The sequence below is a fragment of the Talpa occidentalis genome, unplaced genomic scaffold (assembly GCF_014898055.3).
Source record: "Talpa occidentalis isolate TD23 unplaced genomic scaffold, MPIMG_talOcc4v2.1 talOcc4.12, whole genome shotgun sequence".
Classification (NCBI taxonomy): Eukaryota; Metazoa; Chordata; class Mammalia; order Eulipotyphla; family Talpidae; genus Talpa; species Talpa occidentalis.
In genome coordinates this window covers 34,596,231-34,618,473 of record NW_023601212.1, presented here as the reverse complement: position 1 = coordinate 34,618,473, position 22,243 = coordinate 34,596,231, and the positions used below count along the sequence as shown (strand labels likewise).

Genomic DNA, 22,243 nt, shown 5'->3' with positions numbered 1-22,243 from the left:
GAAACTCTATGGGGACTACACCTGAGGGGGTGGGGAGAAGCAAATATTGTTTAAAAATGAACACGATGTAAAAAATTTTTAAAATAATAATTAAAAAATAGTAAAATAAAAAATAACATAGCTTTAAAAAGGTAAAATAGTGATGTGAAAAAAATAGATCATCCAAAAAACATTTTTTATTTATAGAGCATGTAACAGTTTACCATTTTTACCACATTTGATTCCATTTGATTTTAGAGGTGGCATGAATTAGTGGGAGAAGCACTGGTTTCCATCCCTCAATAAATATTCACTATTATTTTATTAAGGTTTTCAAAATTAGAAATTACAATAAAACAATGAGGCAAACAGGAAAGAAAATACCTTCATTTTAGAGAATATTGCAACAGGCTCAGAAAAATTGTTCCAGAATCACAGAACAAAAATGGAATCTGTTATCTTGTGATCATAATATCTGAGAATTATATCCACTGTTAATAAAATCTTTTTTAGAAATTGAAAGTAAAAACAAAGTATGTGACTAAGAAGAAATAAAGGACAATTTCCAGACTTGTGTGTGTGCTGAATTGGAAAATGTTGTCAAACAAAATGCTTCCTCTATCTTACAAACAGACTTTACGATAGGTTTTCTCATGTCATCAGTGCTACATGGAAAGAAAGAAAAAAGAAAGAACTGCTTGAAATTTGCAATTCATAATATTAAGGGATGGCCAAGGAATTAATCAGTGGCAACATTCCAAATGAAACAGAAAAGGCTGTAGCACAGCAACATTCCTGGCCAAGAAATTCAGAAATTCAACCATATAGGAGGACTATTAAGTCTCCTTCTCTTTGCTGTCCCAGAACTAATGCATTTATTTGAGTTCAAGCTAATTTTGTTTATGATTAATTATTCTTTCTCTATTTTTCTTCATCTTATCTGCAAGCACAAGTATCTTTTGTACAATGTAAGTGATACCTAAAAAAATGAGTCTACTATTCTTTTTATTTACCACCGGCCTTATTCAAGATTGGCATTCCACAAAGAAAAAAAAAAGTATATAATGAATGCTTTGAATTGATCAATCCAGTGTTCAATGCTTCATGGAATCATTAACCATTGTGTTTTCATGTGTCTTTTCTCTTATAGAAAGCAGAGATTGCTATTGCCCCTCTGACAATCACTTTGGTCCGAGAGGAGGTCATTGACTTCTCTAAACCCTTCATGAGTTTGGGCATATCTATCATGATCAAAAAGCCTCAGAAATCTAAACCAGGAGTGTTTTCCTTCTTGGATCCTCTAGCCTATGAGATTTGGATGTGCATAGTCTTTGCCTACATTGGTGTCAGCGTGGTCTTATTCCTAGTGAGTAGGTTTAGTCCATATGAGTGGCACACAGAAGAGCCAGAGGATGGAAAGGAAGGACCCAGCGACCAGCCTCCCAATGAGTTTGGCATCTTTAACAGCCTTTGGTTTTCCCTGGGTGCTTTTATGCAGCAAGGATGTGACATTTCACCCAGGTTAGTTTCAAAACTCCGAAATTCATCTTCAATTTCCCAGCAACTCTGTTTTTGTATATTTGTTTGTTTGCTTGTTTGTTTGTTTTTAAGATTTATTTATTTATGCATACAAGAACTGGGGTACATGCTGGAGGTGTGGGGGGTGAGAGGATTCACCAGAGACAGAGTGGGGAACAAAACAGGCAGATTGACTGAAGTATACTGCTGAGGGGAGCAGCAGGCGAGTCAGGAGAGGTCTGCTGTGCCATGTGGGGATGGTCTGCTGTGCCTGACTGGGGATGGAACTTGTGCTGCAGTGACTGTGGGTAGTTTCATAGGTTGCATCTTAACCCCTTGCACCATCAGGGAGGCCCCTCTAAGTGTTTTGTAGAACAAGATCTATGTGCTAATTTCTTGAAGATAGACTGATGCTTGAAGCATAGAAAAAATGCTGTTCCCAAATTCATCTAATAAAAATAGAGCCAATTTTTCCAACTTAGCACAAAAATGTGGATGCCTTAGGAAAATAAACTTTTCAATAGAAAGGTAATGTATTTGTCTCATTGGAACTCTCAGAAATCACTTTTGTATTAAAACTTCTTCCATTGATTTGACAGATGGAAAGTAAAATCCTAGTTGTAAGAATACAAATGTATTTTCATTTTTGTCTTCCTTTTCCCTATTCAAATTCAAATTCTTTTTCCCTTTTCAAATTCAAATGTTTTGTTATTGTTGCTGATGTTTATTGTCAAAAATTAATGTTGAACTTGATTTATATCCCATGCAGCTTAAGAAATCCCTACAAAGGTATCTAAAACCTGAGTCAATATAAAATATACATAATATGTATCAGATTTATGTCATTTTGTGTAACAGTACGGGAACGAGCTGAGCAGGAGACAGAAAGTAAACAATGTAAACACAATGCTAATTAGCAGAGCTTATTTTCAATATCTGTGGAGTCATGGTTCACTTTCTTTGGATGCCACTAAGACATTATTCAGTTACTTTTGCAAAAATGCAACCATCTCCCATAAAAAAAAAGTAGCTGATGGTAGGAGAGGCTAAGAATTGACTCTAAATAGTCATTTATAATAGCATCACAAATACATATCTGGAAGCTTTAAAAATGCATGTTTTCTCAAAAAAAAAAAAAAAACAAACTTGGATACAATGTAGTTTGTGTTCCTTAGAACCAGGAAAACTATGAATGTGTGCATAAATTCCCCAAACATAGGCATTTGAATCAATAACTTTTAATTAATGGAAAAAAACTCAAATCAAGTAGTCCTTTTTTAAATTAGGATTAAGCTAATACTAGGTTAAAACCAACAGGTACCACTTACATAAAATGGTTAAATGGGAGCATTTTAGAGAATTATAGAAATGCCACAGAAAATATGAAACTTTTCCTCACCAAAAAAAGTGTTCAAAAACCAGTTTGTCACAAGAATTCTAAATAGTTTGATGGTTCCAATTAATTATGAATATGCCCTGAATTTTTTAAAAGATTTTTTATTTATTTATACAAGAACCGGGGTGCATGCCAGAGGCGTGGGAGGGTGAGAGGATTCACCAGAGACAGAACAGGGAACAGAACAGGCAGACTGACTGAAATACACTGCTGAGGGGAGCAGCGGGCGAGACAGGAGAGGTCTGCTGCACCATGTGGGCATCTCCCTGGCCGGCTGGGAATCGAACCCGTGTTGCAGAGGCTGCAGACAACTTCATAGTGCTGCACTCAACCCGTTGTGCCACCAGGGAGGCCCTGCACCGAATTTTTATTCACTTTTCCCACTTTTCCTATGCACATACCCATCCACACATCCATGATAGCCAGAGAAAGGGTGAAGAGAGCACTTTGTTATATCAGTATGTGATGATGCTTTATGATATAGCTCATCCACTCAGATCAGAAATGGAACATCAAACAAAAACATTTTCAATCATTGGCACTGTGAGGCCAATCCTAGACTTTCAATCTGGTGCAACCCACTTTGGCATATGTGATCCGTTCACCTTGGCAGGACTGACTGAAGGTGGAAACAAGTGCTTTCACCAATTTACGTCAAACCTAAGACTCTACCCATTAAGATATATTGTTATTTTATGTGTCACTAAGAAACAGTCCTGCCAATTAAATGTGCTGCTATGTTTTCTGTTGCCAACCATAGGCTACATACTAATTGAGAAACTAAATAATGAGGAGTGTTATCAATGAATTTATGTAAATATTCCCCTTCTGTACCCAAAGGAAAGGTAGTAAATTTCACACTTCTGCAAACTGCACAATAAAAAGAATTTTTATTCTATATTTTCAGTAATATTTAAATATTCAGTCTAGCAGAAATGACATCAGATTATACAGAAATACTGTTCATAGTAAATTGATGTTATACCTCTTCTTTATTTTGGTTAGAGAAAGGAAAATGTACATTATCTTATCCATGTTTAGATCCCTCTCAGGTCGAATCGTTGGAGGTGTTTGGTGGTTCTTTACACTCATCATTATATCATCTTACACTGCTAATCTTGCTGCTTTCCTGACGGTTGAGCGAATGGTCTCCCCCATAGAAAGTGCAGAAGACTTGGCCAAACAAACAGAAATTGCCTATGGAACACTGGATTCAGGGTCAACAAAAGAATTCTTCAGAGTAAGTTGAGAGAAAAGTTAATGAAATGTTCATTCATTTGAAATACAATTTTGCCATTTTGCAATTTTGTCAAAGATTATATTATGTGAACACAATGGCAATGGCTACATTTAAGTCTAATACCTCTACTTGGATTTCATAATCACTTTAATTTTCAAATGCTAATTGCTCTATTCAAATTCTATGATGGACACTCTCTAAGGAAAAGTAACAACAAAATAGTAATTAAGTGCTATTTAGTATATAGTACAATTTATAGCATAATTTGTCCAAAAGATTCCAATGTTAATAATGCTATGATGATACTGTGTCTGACGAGATTGGATTTATGTATACTTTGGGACTGAGAGCATAAAAAACAAAAGCAAGATTTTTTTTGATGAATACATTTAACTTGCTGCATTTGAAACCCAAAATCTTAATTGCAAGTTATACTACTTCAGGAGGTATGTTATCCATAACAGTGGATTTCAAAGTAACATATTTTCATTCTCACAATATAACAGTAGCAAGGGGTATTAAACTCTGGAGATCTGGTATTTTTTTATGCTGTTTTCTCTGTTGTTGCAGATAAAATTTTTAAACAGGCATAATTGCATTTCACATATGGATATGATCCCTCTGACTCAAAATCAGGATGATGGATTGGGGGAGGGGAGATTGTTTATTAGTAGTTTGTGCATTATGAGGATAAATTTTTGTGATCAGTAACTCTGGTTCTACTTATATCCACACGTATACTTGGTGATGTCTTATCAGAAATAAGGTTTCATTTTGTGACTTCAGAACCAAAAAATTAAACAGAGTGGCATTTTCACAAATATGTAACAAGGTAATTAATAATGAATACTGGGAATTATTTTAAAAAGAAATCAGACAATGAACAGTGTCTCTGTCAACAATTTGGAGCATTTCCATAATACATAACATTAAATTCATAAATTATAAAGTATTTGTAAATTTTTCTAAAGCTAAAAAAGTCATGACAATAGTTTTCATTGACAATATTCTTTCAATAAATTAAATAACCAGATTTTTTTAATTTACTCACTGAATCTCTGTCTCTAAAGTTTCATAATAGAAACATACTGCTCTTACATATTTTAGCATAATTTCAGTAGCTTGCTGGAAATCTGGAAGTTTATAATGGCTTCCACCTAAAAGTAAGTAGATAAAATTTAGCAACTTTGCCTAGAAACGTTTCTGGATATGCCTCAAAACAAAATACAAGTTTGTGCTATCAGTTGCATTAGACTGAAAATGATGACTGACATTTGCAGGTTCATCTTTCTGTCTTGAGTGATAAAGGGAGAAAGAAATGTCATGTAGATTCCCTGAAAGTTTTTAAAAAATAACCCTCTGTAAAGCCCTTTCACATCCAAGCACACTGAAAATGTTTATTTCTAATCTTTATACAGGTTTAAAAAACTGCTCAAGTTCTAAAAACTGGTGAGGCAGATAAGAGACTGTATTGATAAGAAATATAGGAATAAGAAAAGCTGCTTTCTGGATTTACTGAACCTCCTCTACAAGCTGTGCAGGCAGCTGGTCCTGTTCCCTTCCTCTCCTACCCAGCTTCAGTTTTAAAATTGAAAGATTTTTATAAGTATAGCTATTTATTGTTGCAAAACGATCTGAACCCTAATGGGACCAAAAAGAGCATTTCCCTTGCAGCACACTTTTAGGCAGGCACAAATTTTGGTTCTTTGATAAAAATCTCATTCATTTTTCCACCCTGAATTCTCCCTCTTCTCCTATAGATGATGACCTGGTTTAAATAAACCATTTGTCTGATGGGCTAAAGAAACATAACGTGAAGTGTGTTTTTGTACTTGTCAAAAATGTTTTCTCATAGGAACACAGTAATGGTACATCTATCAGCGCCACTCAACTGCCTCAGGCAGTGACCTGTGCTCAGCACTTCAAAAAATAGTGCACTTATAATCAACTGGAAAAAGAATTAGGCCACAGGGGAAAATTACATCTGAATTCAGCTGTTGCCTTGGTTTTGCCCCATTATGAAATTTGGTATGTTTCGTGTTCTGTGCACCTTGTTAAGCATAAACTTGGAGGCTTTTAATGAAAGTCTCTGCTTGTCACTTAATGACAGTCTTACTGTTTAGGCGCTTTTACATTATTATACACCTGGTTTGAAAAACTGATTTTAATTTCAGTGCAGATTTTATCCTGTGCCAGTTCTAGTCATCAGTGAAATCATGAATGCATAAATGAAGATGATTACAATCTCAGGGTTTATAGTATTATAAAATAGTGCATTGATGAGCTCTTATTAGAAAGAACATCAGTCTTGCCGTAGAATCTGCTGGAAGAGGAAAATAATCCATCTGATAAAAATGCAAATTTAACTGTAATGCTTGACATTTGTGTACATTTTCTGTTAAAAGCCAAAATGCCAGACTCCTAGTTTTTGAGAAATTTAAAAGATGGCACATTTCTAAAATTCCAAGAATTGTTTTCAGTAATAAATCAGGTAGCTTTCCCCATGCACTGAGTATTACTATAAAGATAAGACTAAATCTGAGATTAACTTTCTAATTAAAAAAAAAGACTTTTATGTTATCTTTGCTTATTATCTTGAGCATATTAACTTCCCAAACCTGATCTTTAAGTTCATGTCATAGTTGAAGACTTTAGGGTCTTACAAGATCCTTAATCATGATATTTATGAGTTTGCTGGGCCTGCAGAATTTTTTTATTTTAGCCTGTCTCATGTATGAAAATGTGCTTGCCCTCTTTCTTCAGCAGTCACCCTCTTTTGGTCACAACTAAGGAGCAAGGCTGTTATCTTCAGTCCTTCACCTCTTAAATAGCACTTTCCCCTTCATCATGTGGATATGATCATAGATTAGCCATCCCCCCCAAACCAGAATTTCTAAATATTAATATGGTGACAAACTGCATAAATTTTTTTGCCCCAAGGACGTTGCTTTCATTTTTCATCTATTTCCACTGGTGCCTGTATTTATAATTTTGTAATTTACAGAAGGCCTGCTAGATTTAACACAACTACATAATGGATCCTTCTTTCTTCTGAATTTTAAAGGAATGAATTTAACTTCTTTTGCACTTAGGTATATGCAACCCACAGTATTTAAGCAAATGAAGCAATAATTTTCCACACATTAATATTATAGGAATGGACTTCTAAAAAATATCAGTGACCTAGAGATGCTTTATTCCTTTAAATGGGAATCATTGCTTTGATACTATGCTACATTCTACACTTAATTTATCTTAATAATTACCAAGCCTTAAAAATACTCATTTTCCATATTGTTATGTTAGTATTTAGCTGTTCCCTGTTGTTTTAATTAGATACTCAATAGTATCTATGTTTCCCATCTATGAAACCAGAATTTTGAATACCATTTCTGTCATTTTCTTTATGCTGAATAATTTGCTTTTTCCCTAAAACATGCATTGTTGCCCTTGTTATGCAGAATGTTTGTTTATTCTTGAAGAACTGTTGGAGTCTATATTCTGGTAAACACAGGATGGTCACTGTAGATGGCATATACATGCCATACAGGATTTGTGCATAGATTTAAAACAGAATGCAATCTTCATTAGTTTTCATTTGGATCCAAATGCAAATTCTCAGCACCTGTTATTGATAAAAATGCATATGCACCAGATAAAAATCTCTATGTATCATTATACTATCAAACATCAAACAGGATGAAAACCTGAGAGTTTTTCTGTCTTATAATAGATAGATAGATAAACAGATAGATAGATGGATATCCTTTGAGGACATTTGAGTTCATTGGATATATTTTCATATTAAAATGTATGTGAAAATAAAAATAAAATATAATGTGAATGCAGATACCAGCAAAAGTATCCAGGTAAAATAAGTATTGGGAGTAATATAGGTAGAGCCCAAATTAATAAAAATAAATAAGTTTCTTGGCTGGAATCAGGGGATATAATGACTAATTCTCCAAAATATAAAGGAGGAAAATTAGAATCACTTCTCTTTAAAATTTAATGTATGTAAAAAAATTTTGGTCAACCTAGAGTTTGATTCTTATGTTCTGAATACTTAGCTTGTAAACAAAACAGCATTGATTTCTTCTCCTTTGGTGTCAATTTTTGACTTGATAGATACTACAACTTTTGTGTTTAAGGTTTTCTTTCAAACTTTTGTGTTTAAGGTTTTCTTTTCATGACATAGGTCATGAAAAAAGATAAAAAATAAAACAATGTAATGACTTTCCTTATTTGATGCTATTCAAGTACAATATCAAAAAGAATTTTGCAAAGCTGAAATGAAATCTTAACTGGCCCATGTCAAGTTTGTCTTGAACGTGATTTTATAAAGCACAATTATAAGTGTTTGAAACTTTTCATGGTAGTGTGCATTTTTCATGATAGTCTGCAAATAACAATAAGTTATTCTTTAAGTCTTTGAAGAAAGTAATTATTATGACATGAGGTACCAGCTTCTTCAAAGACCACAGTGAATTATCTGACATTTCAGTGTTTTTCTTTCATATTGTGAAATGGTAGTTTTCTGATTGGAAAATGAGAATGTTATGGCAAATTGGATTAGAGGGCAAGGAAGAATACTAAAAGACTTTATCCTTCTCTTGGTTCAGTCAATATTAACATGTTGTTCCCTTCTTTCCTGTATTTAATTTTATTTCAATTTCCTCCAGAGATCAAAAATAGCAGTGTATGAAAAGATGTGGACCTACATGCGATCCGCAGAGCCGTCAGTTTTCACTAGGACTACAGCTGAGGGAGTAGCTCGTGTCCGCAAATCCAAGGGCAAATTTGCCTTTCTCCTGGAGTCCACTATGAATGAATACATTGAGCAGCGAAAGCCCTGTGACACGATGAAAGTGGGAGGAAATCTGGATTCGAAAGGCTATGGAGTAGCAACGCCCAAGGGTTCCTCATTAAGGTGGGTGGAATAGTATAACAATATAACATGTGTTGTTATAGTATTCCACCTTCCCTGATGTCCCTGAGAGAATTACTTTGTTTTGTGTGTGAACATGGTATGTTTGTTTGTTTTCTTTTTCTCCATTTCATATTTTTTGGTCAACAATCAGGTAATTTTTTTTTTTAGACTATTAATCATAGTTGACATATATCTTTAAGGCCATATAAAAACCAAACTGGTTGAACACTAGCTGCTTCCAGTGGGCCTAAAACATGGGTAGCATATGCTTCTACAGTTCATCAACTTTTTTTGGTCACTAAAATCTATACTCTCATTGTGTCAATAATACTTTTACATTTTATCATTATTTTTTTAAATTATGCCTGCTGGCTAGTTTCTGGGTAAGAAGAAATCAACCTCTTCAGAGCAAACCAGTTTTTTTTTTTCCATTTCAATGTTTCATTTATTATGGCATTGTTCTATTTTAGATGTTCCTGAGGTTGTGTTGGTAATAATTTTGAAATCATAACTATTTATAAATGAATTTATGTTCAGAAGGAAAACTAGGCTCTGGTTTTATGGTGCTTACTCACATCACACTCTTACCTATTTCAAAAGGAGTGTGATATAAGTAAGATCTGTAAAATGAGACCCACTGAGAATCCAAAATTGTTTACACAAAGACCCCTTAAATGTGATTCATGAGCAAAGCATTACACCTGTGGATAATAATCCACTTGTGTGAAGTCAGACTTTCATTCTTAAGGAAATGTTGGTAAAATCTGCCCTTTTTACCCTCTTGGTCCTGGACATAGAGAATGAACATGTTTGTGTCCAGGAGGCAGAATTTCCTATTTTCCATAAGCAATAAAGGCTGCTATTGAGTTAGGGCGAAGAGGAAAACCCAGTCAAAAGTGAAGACTGATGAATTATTCTAGACTCAGTGCTGCTTAGGAGGAATTCATACAAAGTACAGATGCAAGAAGAAATCAGAATCTTTGCTAAAGGAATTAACCAAGAACCTGGTCTTGAAAAATGATGTCTCTGGTAAGCCTTTGAAAGTTGAAGGTAATGAGACCTGTATTATTGCCCAGCAGAAATGAAAGCAATATAAAAAATTATATGATTGATTTCATTGGTTTCAAAAAAGGGAAGTGCAATGTGGTTTGGGTATGTGTGTTGGGCAGAGGAGGGGTTGAGACATATATAAGAAGTCTACTAGTCCTGGGAAGTTTACGTTTAACCAGTACTTGTGTTTACAAGCAACACTGAAAATTAGCCAGAGGCTTTTATGGTGTGTTCAGAGAGGCGATTTGAAAAGGCAGTAGAACAAAACTAGTCAGTACAGATAAATCTGGGTGTGGACTTCAGCAGTTCTGAAGTCAGGTTTATTTGAACATACCTCCCATGTGAAACTGGAGAGATGTGCAAGGAGAAAGCCAAACTAATAAATTATGCATGATAAGTTCTACCCAAAAAGCTTTCAACCATTTAGAAACTTAAACTGGAACTTTGGTCTTTGACGGTATATTTTATATGGTGCAATATGAGGAATAGGTACTTTCAGTGAGACCAAGGAAAACATCTCTATTGAAGTAGTATTTGTGAGAGCACCTAAGTATGGGTAATTTATAAGAAATAGAAGGGGAGAAAGCAACAGTGGCTGAAATGTAGATCAGTGTTCAGACTATTCACTGGTGTCGCTTTTGCTTTTAATTGATTCTCTGTGGATGTAGCTGCCTTGTCCTCTGTCTTGTGTCTACTGATAAAGTCAAGTTCTAGGGACTGCATTTGGCCCTCAGATACGGGTATGCCTGACTCCCATTGATGGCAAGAGAGTTCCCTCTTAAATGTGCCACTTTGTCAAATCCACACTACAGGGATTGTTTGGGGAAAGCTGAAGGGCTTCATCTGTCCAGAGCTGTATAATAATCAGCTATTGGCTTCCTCCTCTTTTCCTGTCCTTCCTTGGATCTTGTTAATGAGGCAATTGTTAAACTCAGCTTCCTGGATAGAGAGTTTGTTTATATGCTTTGTTTTATACATGCTACAATTTCCTGAGCAAGCTGGCCCCTGCATGCCAAAACCAGTCATTTTGTCCTGTCTTTGAGAACATTGGAAGGGCACCGAAGGCTAACCAGCATTCACCTTACCCACCATATCCTCAGTGCCCCACCCCCATGCCAACCAGGAAGGAGACTATTTAAGTTCAAATTCTCATTCTTATTTGTCTAGGATCTTTTTGTTTCAAAAGAGGCAAACTAATATGGAGATGGACTAACAGGCACCTTCTGTGTAAAAGATTTAGTTTGTAGAAACAAATTCAAAATAGTTGCATCTATCAGAGCAAAATAGAGAAGCCATATCTGCATCAAGTGTGTCTTTGAAACCTCTCTGTCTTATTTGTTCAGTGGAGACTAAGTCTGTTTTCCTATAGACACATGTAAATTCTTTTTTAACCAGGTCTTCAGGTTAATTATTCCAAATACAGTGTGACTGGTTTTCATTGCCATTAATTACAGTGTTCTCAAAAACTCTGCTCTGTTGATTTTTTGGCAGCATGAGACTTTAAGGAAAACAGTAACCTTTCCTTCTTTACCAGCTTAGCCAGACAATGCAGACAAATGGCTAGCAAGCTTCCATCTGTCTAGGGAGTTTTAAATTCCCAGACCTTGCTGTTTGTTCAAATGTTTCAGAACAAATGTCTCAGAAAAGAGGAAGAGTGTACTATCCAATCAGGTTGTCAAGTCAGGGCTTGGGTCCTTAATGCAATCAGTATCATGGCAGAGAGTATGTCCATATTACAGCACTTTTAGCTAGTGCCCAACTTTATGGTAGAGATGAAATTCAGAGTTCCTTATTGTTCAGAGAGACTATATTTCACACTAGTGTTTTCTGGGCATTGCACTGAAATGTGAAAACTACCCAGCTATCACTGGCAGCTCTCAGTACAGAAGGTCATTAACTATGACCAAGAATTATTGGTTTACTGTACTTTGACATAGATTATCCAATTTTTAAATGACAGAATGATGCCAGGTATATTGATGCTATTAAATTTAGCCACTATAGAGTCTAATATAAGAAAGGGAAACCAACAGGTACATGTTCCTACAAACCATATTTATAAAAGTGAGGGGAAGAACTTAAATCTTACTAGCATCGTTAGTTATTTTTTAAATTTTCCTTCTGAAGAAAGCTGTCAGGTCCCATCATGAAATAGAAGGGTCACATCTCTTATATTATCTCTTACTTACTTTGATACCTTGTGTGCCTCCTAAATCTTCTGACCACACGCACAGTGCTTTTCATACAACTACCAAGGCCATGGCTGTCCTTACCTCACCCTTCTCCAGTGCTTGGCAACACAAAACTGTTTGGAAAGGCTTTCTCTGACTGAGAAATGCTTACAGGTTGTTTTCAAATATTAGACATGATTGCAATAAAATGTAAAGTTTAGATGACAGGAGTATGTTTATTTTGAATTTACTGTCAAATTTAGTATTGATATATGTTATATTATAATAAGTAAAACTGATAAAGGTTGGTTAGAGTGAATTATAATTTAGTTAATACATTTAGTAAAAGTAAATTAGTAATTTTATACTTACTGACTATTAAGTAAAGATTAAATGAGCATACCCTGTTTTAAAGCTATCATGGTCTCTAGTGTCTGTAAGTACTTCCTAGGAGCAAAGCAGTGACTCACATTGGAAGATTCCTCTTGGCCTAATGTTTGAAGTAGTTAAAGCTCTAGGTAGGCCAAGCCATGTTTTTTCCACTTTGGAAAATTTGTCAGGGCAGATGTCTCAAACTTAACACTCAAATTCAGAAAAATATATTATCCCTAAGGAACCATTTTCTTATATATAATATTTGCAAGACATAGCCATCAGTTCAAGTATACTTGGAAGGTTTAGAAAGAAGAGATTTACTGCAGTTTGTATGTGAGAAGTAGGTTGCTATATTCGGTTTTAATAACAAGTCCGTGTTTTTAATGTAGGCTCCGGAAAAACTTAAACGTATAGGCATTTTAAGCTGAGCTCTTCATATTACTGAACAGCACTTGGCCTCAAGTGAATAAACCTTTAACTTATTTTCTGGAAGTGAGTTGCTGTAGAATTGTGTACAGGTATATGTTTTCAGTTTTAACTATTATGGGAAAGATAAGCTTTGGCCTATCCCTATCCTTCATTTTTCTTGGCGTTGTATTAAAACATGCTACAGATAGCTTAATTTTTGTCATCTCATTATGTTTTGGAATATAGTCTATTGGGCTAGCATTCAAAAATCAGAGCAACACAGACAGATCGGTTGCACCTAGTAACATCCACATACATGCACAGAAATCCCCATAGTTGTAACATGCTTAAACTCTTCCCAGTTCTCACTTAGAGATGCTAATATTTATTGGGGCCACCAAGAATTATCCATGTGCACATTGAGATGTAACAGGATACAGATATCAATGCTACATGTGTTCCAAAGGGAAATTGTGCTCTTAAAGTCCGTATTCTCTCTCCTGCCCCTGCTAGCTGTTGAATACTATAGGAAGAAACATAAAATGTCCACTGCCATTTAAAAGTCTAGATTTTTCACTTAGCTCATCCTACAAATAAAAGATGATTAAAATTATAGATCCTCCATAAGAAAAGAAAATGTCACATTTTTCTTTGTGATTCATCAGACATTACACATTTTTGCCTTTTTTCCCCAGCACTAAAAAAAAAAAAATTGCTTGTATGATTTGCCTTCATTCATTTGCCAGTTCATTTAACAGATGGTTACTGGGTTCCAACTGTGCATTTGCCTGATAATTTTCAAATTGTTCACTCTGGAGATGCTCTTGGCTGCCTAAGTAACACCAGCTTGAAAAGTTTCTAAATGTACTATTTAACCCTCTGCTCTCCTCACCATTACACTTAGAAGTGGTGTTTAGAAACTTGCCTGATAAAAATAGGTCATTTGGGGTCATTTCAGTTTCTATGACTTCAAAGAGGATTAAATTTAACAAGATACAACCACTGCAAAAGAAGTTTAACAGTTTAAACCTTCACAACCTGATTTGATCAAGATCTAAGGCCAGATCTGAATTCTGATAGTTCTGAGGCGAATCAGAATTCGAAATTGTTGTTCTTTAGTCCCACGTAATTGCCACAGAAATCAATCCCATAATGACTCTCAGAATGAATATTCAGATCACACACAGTACAGTTTATGTGATACAGAACCAATAACCAACCAAGTCAAGTAAACTGGACCTACATGCATGATATATATTTTAAACATAAAAAGTTGCACCTAAGACATTATTTGGTGTATAATAAAGTGCCTGTGGGTGATTTTACCCCTTGTTAACAGTGAATATAAGAGTTCCCTCTTGGTCTCTGTCTAGAAGTGTGACAGGTGCTGTGTGTGTCCCTTGTCTTTATAGATCATCTCGCTATAAGGACTAGTTTCCTTATAGTGCTAGTGCAAACAATTGCAGTGCTAGTGCTCAGGTTAAAAAGGGGACAGACACAAAGGAACAACAAAGCAGGGCCCGGAGAGTTTCTGTGTGCTGGGTCCCCCTTTCTGTGGCAGTTGGTGCAAGTCCTGATGTGGGTTCTCCAGAATTATTACTGGCAACACCAGACCTGGAGGAGAGACTGTCCCCTGGAGGCCTCTGGCCATGCTGAAATCTGGAAAGAGGCATGACTCAGACACCTCAGTGAGAAGATCAAGTCCAGTTAGTCTGAGTAAAGCATCTGAAAGGATCACTACATCAAAAGGATTGAGGGTATGCGGAGGAAATAGGAGAGAAATTTATGGTACCAGAAATCCCAGATCTAGGAAAATAGTAAGGACAGCAGATATTAGCATGCTTGGAGTTGTTGTTTCTGCTGTGGTCTGATACCTGGATGCACTGCATGCATGTAAAGTCTCAAGGTCAGGACAAACACCCCACCCCAGAGAAATTATTCATGTGGGGCTCTCAACATCCCCCAACTCCACCTGGCAAACATGAGGTGATTGGGCATGCAAGCATAAGAAGGCATCACTCCTTGACAGGAGAGAACACTAACCATTCCAAGAAGGCATCATGTTATGTATTCAGAGCAAAGGTAGAGCACTAACACGTACGTGGAATTCCTGGAGGACACCTTAGAAGTGGCTTCAACAAATTTGAATGTATTCAACTTCTGTGCTCTTCACTTTCTATTTGATAATGTCTCCATTTCCTCATACTCAGCACTCTCTGAGTTGGTTCCTGTGGCACTTTCTGATCCTAGGTACAAAATTGCTCTTTTGACCCTGTCTATAATCAATTATTAAAGAAAAAAGTGTCCAATTATTTTCTTCCCTGTAAGACCTCAGACTATAGGGCCATAACACCTATGGAGAGTAAATGCCCTTGAAGTTTACAGTTATAAAGTTGCCTATGGTTAGTTTAGGAGCAGCTGGATCCAGCTTCATAACAGTGTCAAGGGCAAGGGGTGGCATTTAGTTGTTTTGTCTTTTCTGCCTCATTTGTGCAGGATCCTATTATCCAGATTTACTTTTCCACAAGAAAAGATTGCAGGAAGATTACAGTCTGGATGACCTCAATAAAGGCATCTCCACAGAAAGGAACATTTAAAGTATTCAGAAGGATATAAATTCTTAAACTTTGAACAATTCAGTAGGAGCAAGAAGGGAAGAATTATATATGAGAGCACAGAGTTTGGGTGGGGAGGGAATGCCAAAGAAAAAAAAAAGGGAATTTCTTTAAAGATCTTAAAGAATTCTTTAATTCTTTAACTCAGAATAATTAGACATGGAAAGCATATTGTGTATTTGCACAAGGACTTGGGAAAAAGTGGTAGTAATCAGGTTGTTTACCATAAAACTCCAAATTATCTATAATAAAATAACATAAAGCTCCCTTTATTGTGGAAATGTAATATACTTGTAGACACTGCTTTAATGCAGTTTTATGCTAACGATAAGCATCTACATTGTACATCACAAGTAATAATGGTTTTCTGTAAAACTGAAAGTGTACCATTCTTTTGAGCATAGTATATGGGGAACCACTCATCTACAACTTCTTAGATTATTAGCTTCCTTTTATCTTTGAAGATAATACCATCCAAAATGGAACTGGTTCATGATTCATACTTAAGAAACAGAAAGATAAAATAATTTGGCAGTCATTTAGAATGAGCTAGTAAAGACATTGGTTTAAAATATATTTTGTTTAAGGTAGGAATAAGAAATTGTGGCTCATTTATTTTCATGTTTGCCCCCCCAAAAAAATAATATTCCCTATAACTCATTTTCAGAATGAAATAGTGTATAATCAAAATAACTGCCACACATACAGTATCTTCTGCACCTAGCACAATTGTTAGAAAGTCATGGTTCAGCTCTCCTAAATACCTAACCTGGCCTCAGGCTTTTTAGAAGCAAACATTTCATTCATCATAACAGCTTTGTGAATTGTAGTCATATCAATAATCAGAAGTTAACGTTACTATGAACACATTACTTATCCTCCTTATCAGAAATGGCGTTTTCAAGATTAAAAGTAGCAGTTTATTTTAAATGGATATATTCCAGACTTTCTGAAACCAAAAAATCATTGTTAGGAGTCACCCACAGAATGAAACACTCTTTCAAAAACCTTCTGAAACCATTTTAATATGTTCCTTTAACATCATATAAGTCAGCAAGAAAAATTAAAGACATAAAACTGCTCAGCATCAATTCTGTCTTTGAAAATATATAGAACCAAGATATGGCAAAAATCTATATTTTTAAATACCACTAACCACACAGCATATCGTGTTGAAATAAAGTGGACTTTATTTAGCTTACTTTGGAAGGGGTACTCAATGAAGAAATTTAATGCAAATAATTTTGCACAGAAATGTTAAATATTCAATGTTTTTCACTAAGTGCTAAATATCTGCCATTAACCAAAATAAGAATTAAACTGGAATCAATCAAACAAACGTGATAGAAACAGCTCCTTACTTTCAAAGAAAATATAAAAGTGTGTAGACCCCTTTCCATTGTTATCACTACACAGGAGATTGTATAAAAACTGTTCAAGAACTGTCTTCAAGGCATCTGCTGCTCTAGAATCTATTTGATTCATAGTTAGGGCTGACAGATATGAAGCTTCTGAACATCCTTTCACAAGTGGTAACACACCAGATTCCTATTAGTAACTAAGAGAACACATCATTGCCTCCCTGATTCATACTCTGTCTTTTCAAGCATTTGCAATGAGGACCACAAAAAATCATCAAATTTATCAGAAAGTGTAGCTGCTCTATGTTGCCAGTGCCTTTAGCATGAAGAGAAAATCTTTCTGAAGTATGGGAAATGAAAATGAAGTCAAGCATTCAAGGTTCCAAGTCAGTACCCTAACCTTTGCCTTATGTTACAGATTACTCAGAGATACATAGGATCCCAAAAAAGCTGACCTATATAGGCAAAGTTTGTAAATTTAAAAAAGAAGAGAGTTGCTTTCTAGTAAATGATATCATTTAAGTAATGATATTGTATAAGTCACAGAATATATGTATCATTTAATTAATGTTCCTTTTTTGATTTGTTCACTTTTAAGAAATAATGTTTAAATTTGGCTTAATATAGAACTCTAAAATTTACCAAGTTGTATATTTCTTGAGTAACACAACAAAAGGAACAGTACACACTAGAGCTTACAAACCATTTGCACATAAATTTTTTTTTATTCTCACCTTTTAACTGTTTTATGATGTCTTTATATTTTAGACAAAGATATTATAAGTTAGAGAAAGGCGTTAAGTGACTTGCCCACAGTCCCACAGCTGAGATTAGAACTGAGATCTTCTGACTCTCTCCAGTGCTCTTGTGGGGAAAGAACAAAAACAAGGGACTTTTTAATATAATTGTAGTTTGCTCTAAAAATGTTAGACTAAACAGTTTTGTGATGTTCTTTGCTGCAGTTTTGGCTACACTAATAAGTCCCAGGCATATTGGAAATACCCGTGTGCAGCTTTAGGAACTATAATTCTTACATTAAAAACTAAATAAACTTTTACAAAGGAGTTACAAAGGTAAATTTCAGCTCAGCACAAAGAAAGAATTCATAACAATTAAAACTAATCCAAAAATGGAGTGGAGGGGAAAATTGGCTTCTGCTCTGCAACATCAGAGTTGTTCAAGTGGAAGTAGAAAGGCTTTTCACATCTCAGAGAGCACACTGTGCCTGTGATATCTGAATTCCCTTCCCACACTGATAGCCTAAGATTCTAAGATGTGCCCTGGACTGTCTTTTGCAAAACAACCCAAGAATTCTCCTATAGCTCTTCGAGACTGCAGATCCTCACAACTAGGGAAAATTCATCCCCAGGACCTCAATAGAAGCTCATGAGTTTTGTAATTAAGTCGCTCCAGTAAATAGCTGCTTTTCTTGTTCTCTACATTGCCAAATGGAAAGATATTTAAGGAAAGCACTCTGTAAAAACCAACAGAGCTAGAGACTGACACAGGTCTTGCACAACTATGTGTAGAGAGACATTTAAAATTATATGCTGACATCAAGGTTTTGGCAACGGTTCTGACAACTCCACTGGATGACACCCAAGGGGGGATAAATAGCAACTGAAACTCATGCTGGTAGAAGGGATTGTTTTGATTTCTTGTAGAATAAAACATTTCCATATATAAGTGTGATAAAAATTGATCCATGTAATGTGGTATCCTGAGGTGTTTCAATATGTAAGACTTGAGAGGATGATCCTTTTAAGGGTCCCATAATAACTCCAGCAATTTCAGTATTACTTAATTTCTTTTTCATATTCCCCTTCATCATAATAGCTATTAGTTTATGCCCTGAAGCATGAAGACGGCACAGCCATTGTAATTTTACCTACCCCAGGCAGTGTATCCACAGCTGCTCTTATTCATAGATTCTCAGTTCGTTTCTGAATATAAAAGTATTTCCTTGAAAACTGCCATGTAAGTGATTCTCATGAACAAATTAGTTATTTCATAAAACATAATTCACTTATATTTTATTTATAGCACAGCTTTCCAATTTCTCATGTATCTGTTTCAGAAAAAAAGGAAATGTTCTGTTTCTGTATACTTTAAAATTTATCGTTTAGTGGATAAAAGTCTTGCTTGTCTAAATAACTACTCTTTGAGTATCCATTAAAGATAATGGGTGAAGTTCAAGTTCTCAAGGAAGAACATAAGGGGAACATGTGTGTAGTTGGAGGAGCTTTCCTTTGCCTTATTTATATCATGTAACTTGAAGGTGATTGAAGTCCATAGGATGACTCTAATGCTGAGTGAATGGTAAGAGTAACAGATGTATAACGTAGAACCTGCCATAGTGTTTTTCTTCCATGCACAATTTCATAATGGCCATTAGAATAATGATTACAACATCCTTCATTTTGATGTCTCTGGAAGATACTGTGACAACCTGAGATTCCAAAGTACATCCATTTTTCTCACCTGATGTCATTTTACTTGATAAAGAATTTTAATAAGTTACCCAAAGTTAAATAACAATAGCACATGATCTTGTATGGGTTCAGGCTCATTCTTGGTCTCCACTTTCCTTCATGTCTCATGGAATTCAATCAGTTGTCTGGTATTTGATACTTTTTATGGGAGCCCATCGCTATCTCTGAAATTATGCCAAAGGGTAACTAGGAACTGACTCCAAGCTCAGTTCATGAGTTCCCTGCCTCAAAAGAGACAAAATGATTCAAGTAAGTTAGGAACAGATCAGAAACCTTGTAGATGAACAGGAGATTAAAATTTAGTAACTAACTACTACATACTAAGCACATGTATATGAATATATTGACCTCACCCCCCTTCTCCTTGATGTTGGTGCACTTATCTTCATCTAGACAAATGATGCTGATAAAGTTCAGTTCAAATAAAAAGTGACACCTTGACTAGGAGGTCCTCATTGTCTAGTTCACAGATCCCTTTTTCTTTTACTGTGCAGCCCTGTTTCTCTCTAAAGACACCAGGAGTCCTAGTTGACAGACATTAAGAAAAAATTTCCTTCTTTATCTAACCTGAAATTCCCTGTTTTGAAAAAATAAGTTTGTAGTTTCTGAAAATATATGTCACCCTGAGGTCTCTCTATCCCTCCCATCTAATGACCTGCAGATATTTTCAATTTTATAATATTCTTGTCCATATCACTTTGAACTGCTCCAGCATGGTGTTGCTTTAGCACTCTCCTCTCCCCTTCAATGACAGGAAGAACATCAAGGGGATGCAGTGAGAACTCCACAGCACCCCTCTTTTTTCCTGACTAACTTTCTAGGTACTCACATCCATATCCCCTCCATGATTCACCCCAGCTGAGGAGTGATACCCAAGCAATGCCCTTCATGAGCTCCTTGCTCTAAGCCAGTCTTCTGTTTATTAGAGCTTAGACAAGTCAGACTGATGAGGAGCAGATGATTTTGTCCCCTTTACACAGCTAATGTTCATTCCCTTTGGCGTAATCCTTGAAATGGATGTTAAGTTCAATTCAAAGAAGGCCCCAGTATATCAGACAGTTGGTAGTGTCTTGTGAGACCTGAGGAAGGGGTTGGCCAGAACTGAACTTGACTTTAATACAAGACCATGTTCTATTATTGTTTAACTTTGGGTATTTCTCCCCTAGGAGGAGGACAGAGGAGAACTAACCAGCTCCAGGACCAAGGTAAGAGGGGAGTTTTCTTTCAAAAGAATGGGTTCCATCCATTTGAAGGAAACCCCTCCCCCACCTATTTTTTAATCCCTTTTTCTTTATACATTTATATTTTTTAACCCACCAGCATTAGGAAACCAGCTTGCCACCTGTGCATAATAGCTGTTTGGACATTCACTTAACAAAGGTTATAGTAGAAAAAAATAAAAACCCTCAACACATATACTTTACAGGCTAACGCATTTCTGTTTTCCATCATCATTAAATACGAGTGCCAGTCTTTCATTAAGAATTCAATTATTACAGAGGCCTAAGAAAATTGTCATCAACTGTTAATTTTTCTGTATGTAGAATATGGATAGTTGTCAGTCATAACATGATGGGCAAGGGGTTACAAAAATATAAAACTGAAATCCAAAGTGTTTCTATAGAAGATAAACCATTTTTAATAAATTTTTACTAAAAGATGCAGCAATATAATTTAAATGATTTATCATTTGAAATATGAACAGGCTGTGTTTGGTCAAAAGTAGTATAGACAATGAGAATTTTGAGATACTATATGAAAACTGTGTACAAAATAAGAAGGAAGGGAGGAAATATTGCCTTGCACTTTTTTTTTGCCATGTTTATATACCTCTTCCCAGGATTGCTTTATATTACCGTTACATTTTTTCCACTGTAACCTCTCACTTTGTATGTTGTTGTCCATGGAAATCATTAGTATTCCTGCCTTTGGTGTTCTGTTTCAAATTGGTGCTTCCATGAGGGAGAAAGAAATGAGAGAATTTCAAAAGTATCCAGATTTGAGATATTAGAAGAAAGGCGGATGCGTAGATTATGAAGGGACCAGCAATCATTCTTTGTTATTGTTACCTGGATCTGATGTGGCTTGAGCAGCTCTGGGATCTCATAGGACTAAGATACTTAGGGCTCAAAAAGAAGGGAATTTTTGGAAGGAGAAGAAATATGCAGAAATTATGAGAAATTAGGCAATTTGTTGCTAATAATGGTCATCATCATCTTTCAGAAACATGGTTGTCATTTTGTTGCAAACATGTTCAGAATTTTACTCACTGTAAAGTTGGATCATTAGAATTTTGTAGTGAAGGAAATAATTTATGAAATATATATTTTTGTTAGAGGCAGTTGTCTTCTGAGTAGAAACTAGAGTGGTCATGAGATTAGGAACATATGTGAGAGGACACATAAGATAGGAATTTGATTTTAATACCAATTCACACAATTTATGTAGATAATGATATTGTTGTGGCCACCAAATCCAGAAACCTAAGCACTGCATTTTGTTATGAGTTGGGTAAAAACCAGTTTTGACTTCTCACTCACTGACTCACTTAATGAGTTTACAGTATACTTCAGATACATTATTCATTCCTGATTTGTTCATTTTTGAATTTTAAGATGCCAGATTTTATGGATTGCCTAACCAACCTGTCAAAAAATGAAATTTTTAGTAGACTGGTTATGTGTTAAATTTTGCCATCCGTACATTAG

General features: G+C 35.4%; 1 protein-coding gene across 1 annotated transcript in view; it reads left to right on the top strand.

The window, feature by feature from the left end:
- Nucleotides 1–22,243, top strand: part of GRIA4 (glutamate ionotropic receptor AMPA type subunit 4) — a 349,019-nt gene that overhangs the window by 299,908 nt on the left and 26,868 nt on the right. The window contains exons 12-14 of the mRNA XM_037505703.2: nucleotides 1,130–1,500; nucleotides 3,935–4,133; nucleotides 8,816–9,063. Coding sequence (XP_037361600.2) covers nucleotides 1,130–1,500; nucleotides 3,935–4,133; nucleotides 8,816–9,063 — 818 coding nt within the window. The remainder of the gene's footprint in view (nucleotides 1–1,129; nucleotides 1,501–3,934; nucleotides 4,134–8,815; nucleotides 9,064–22,243) is intronic.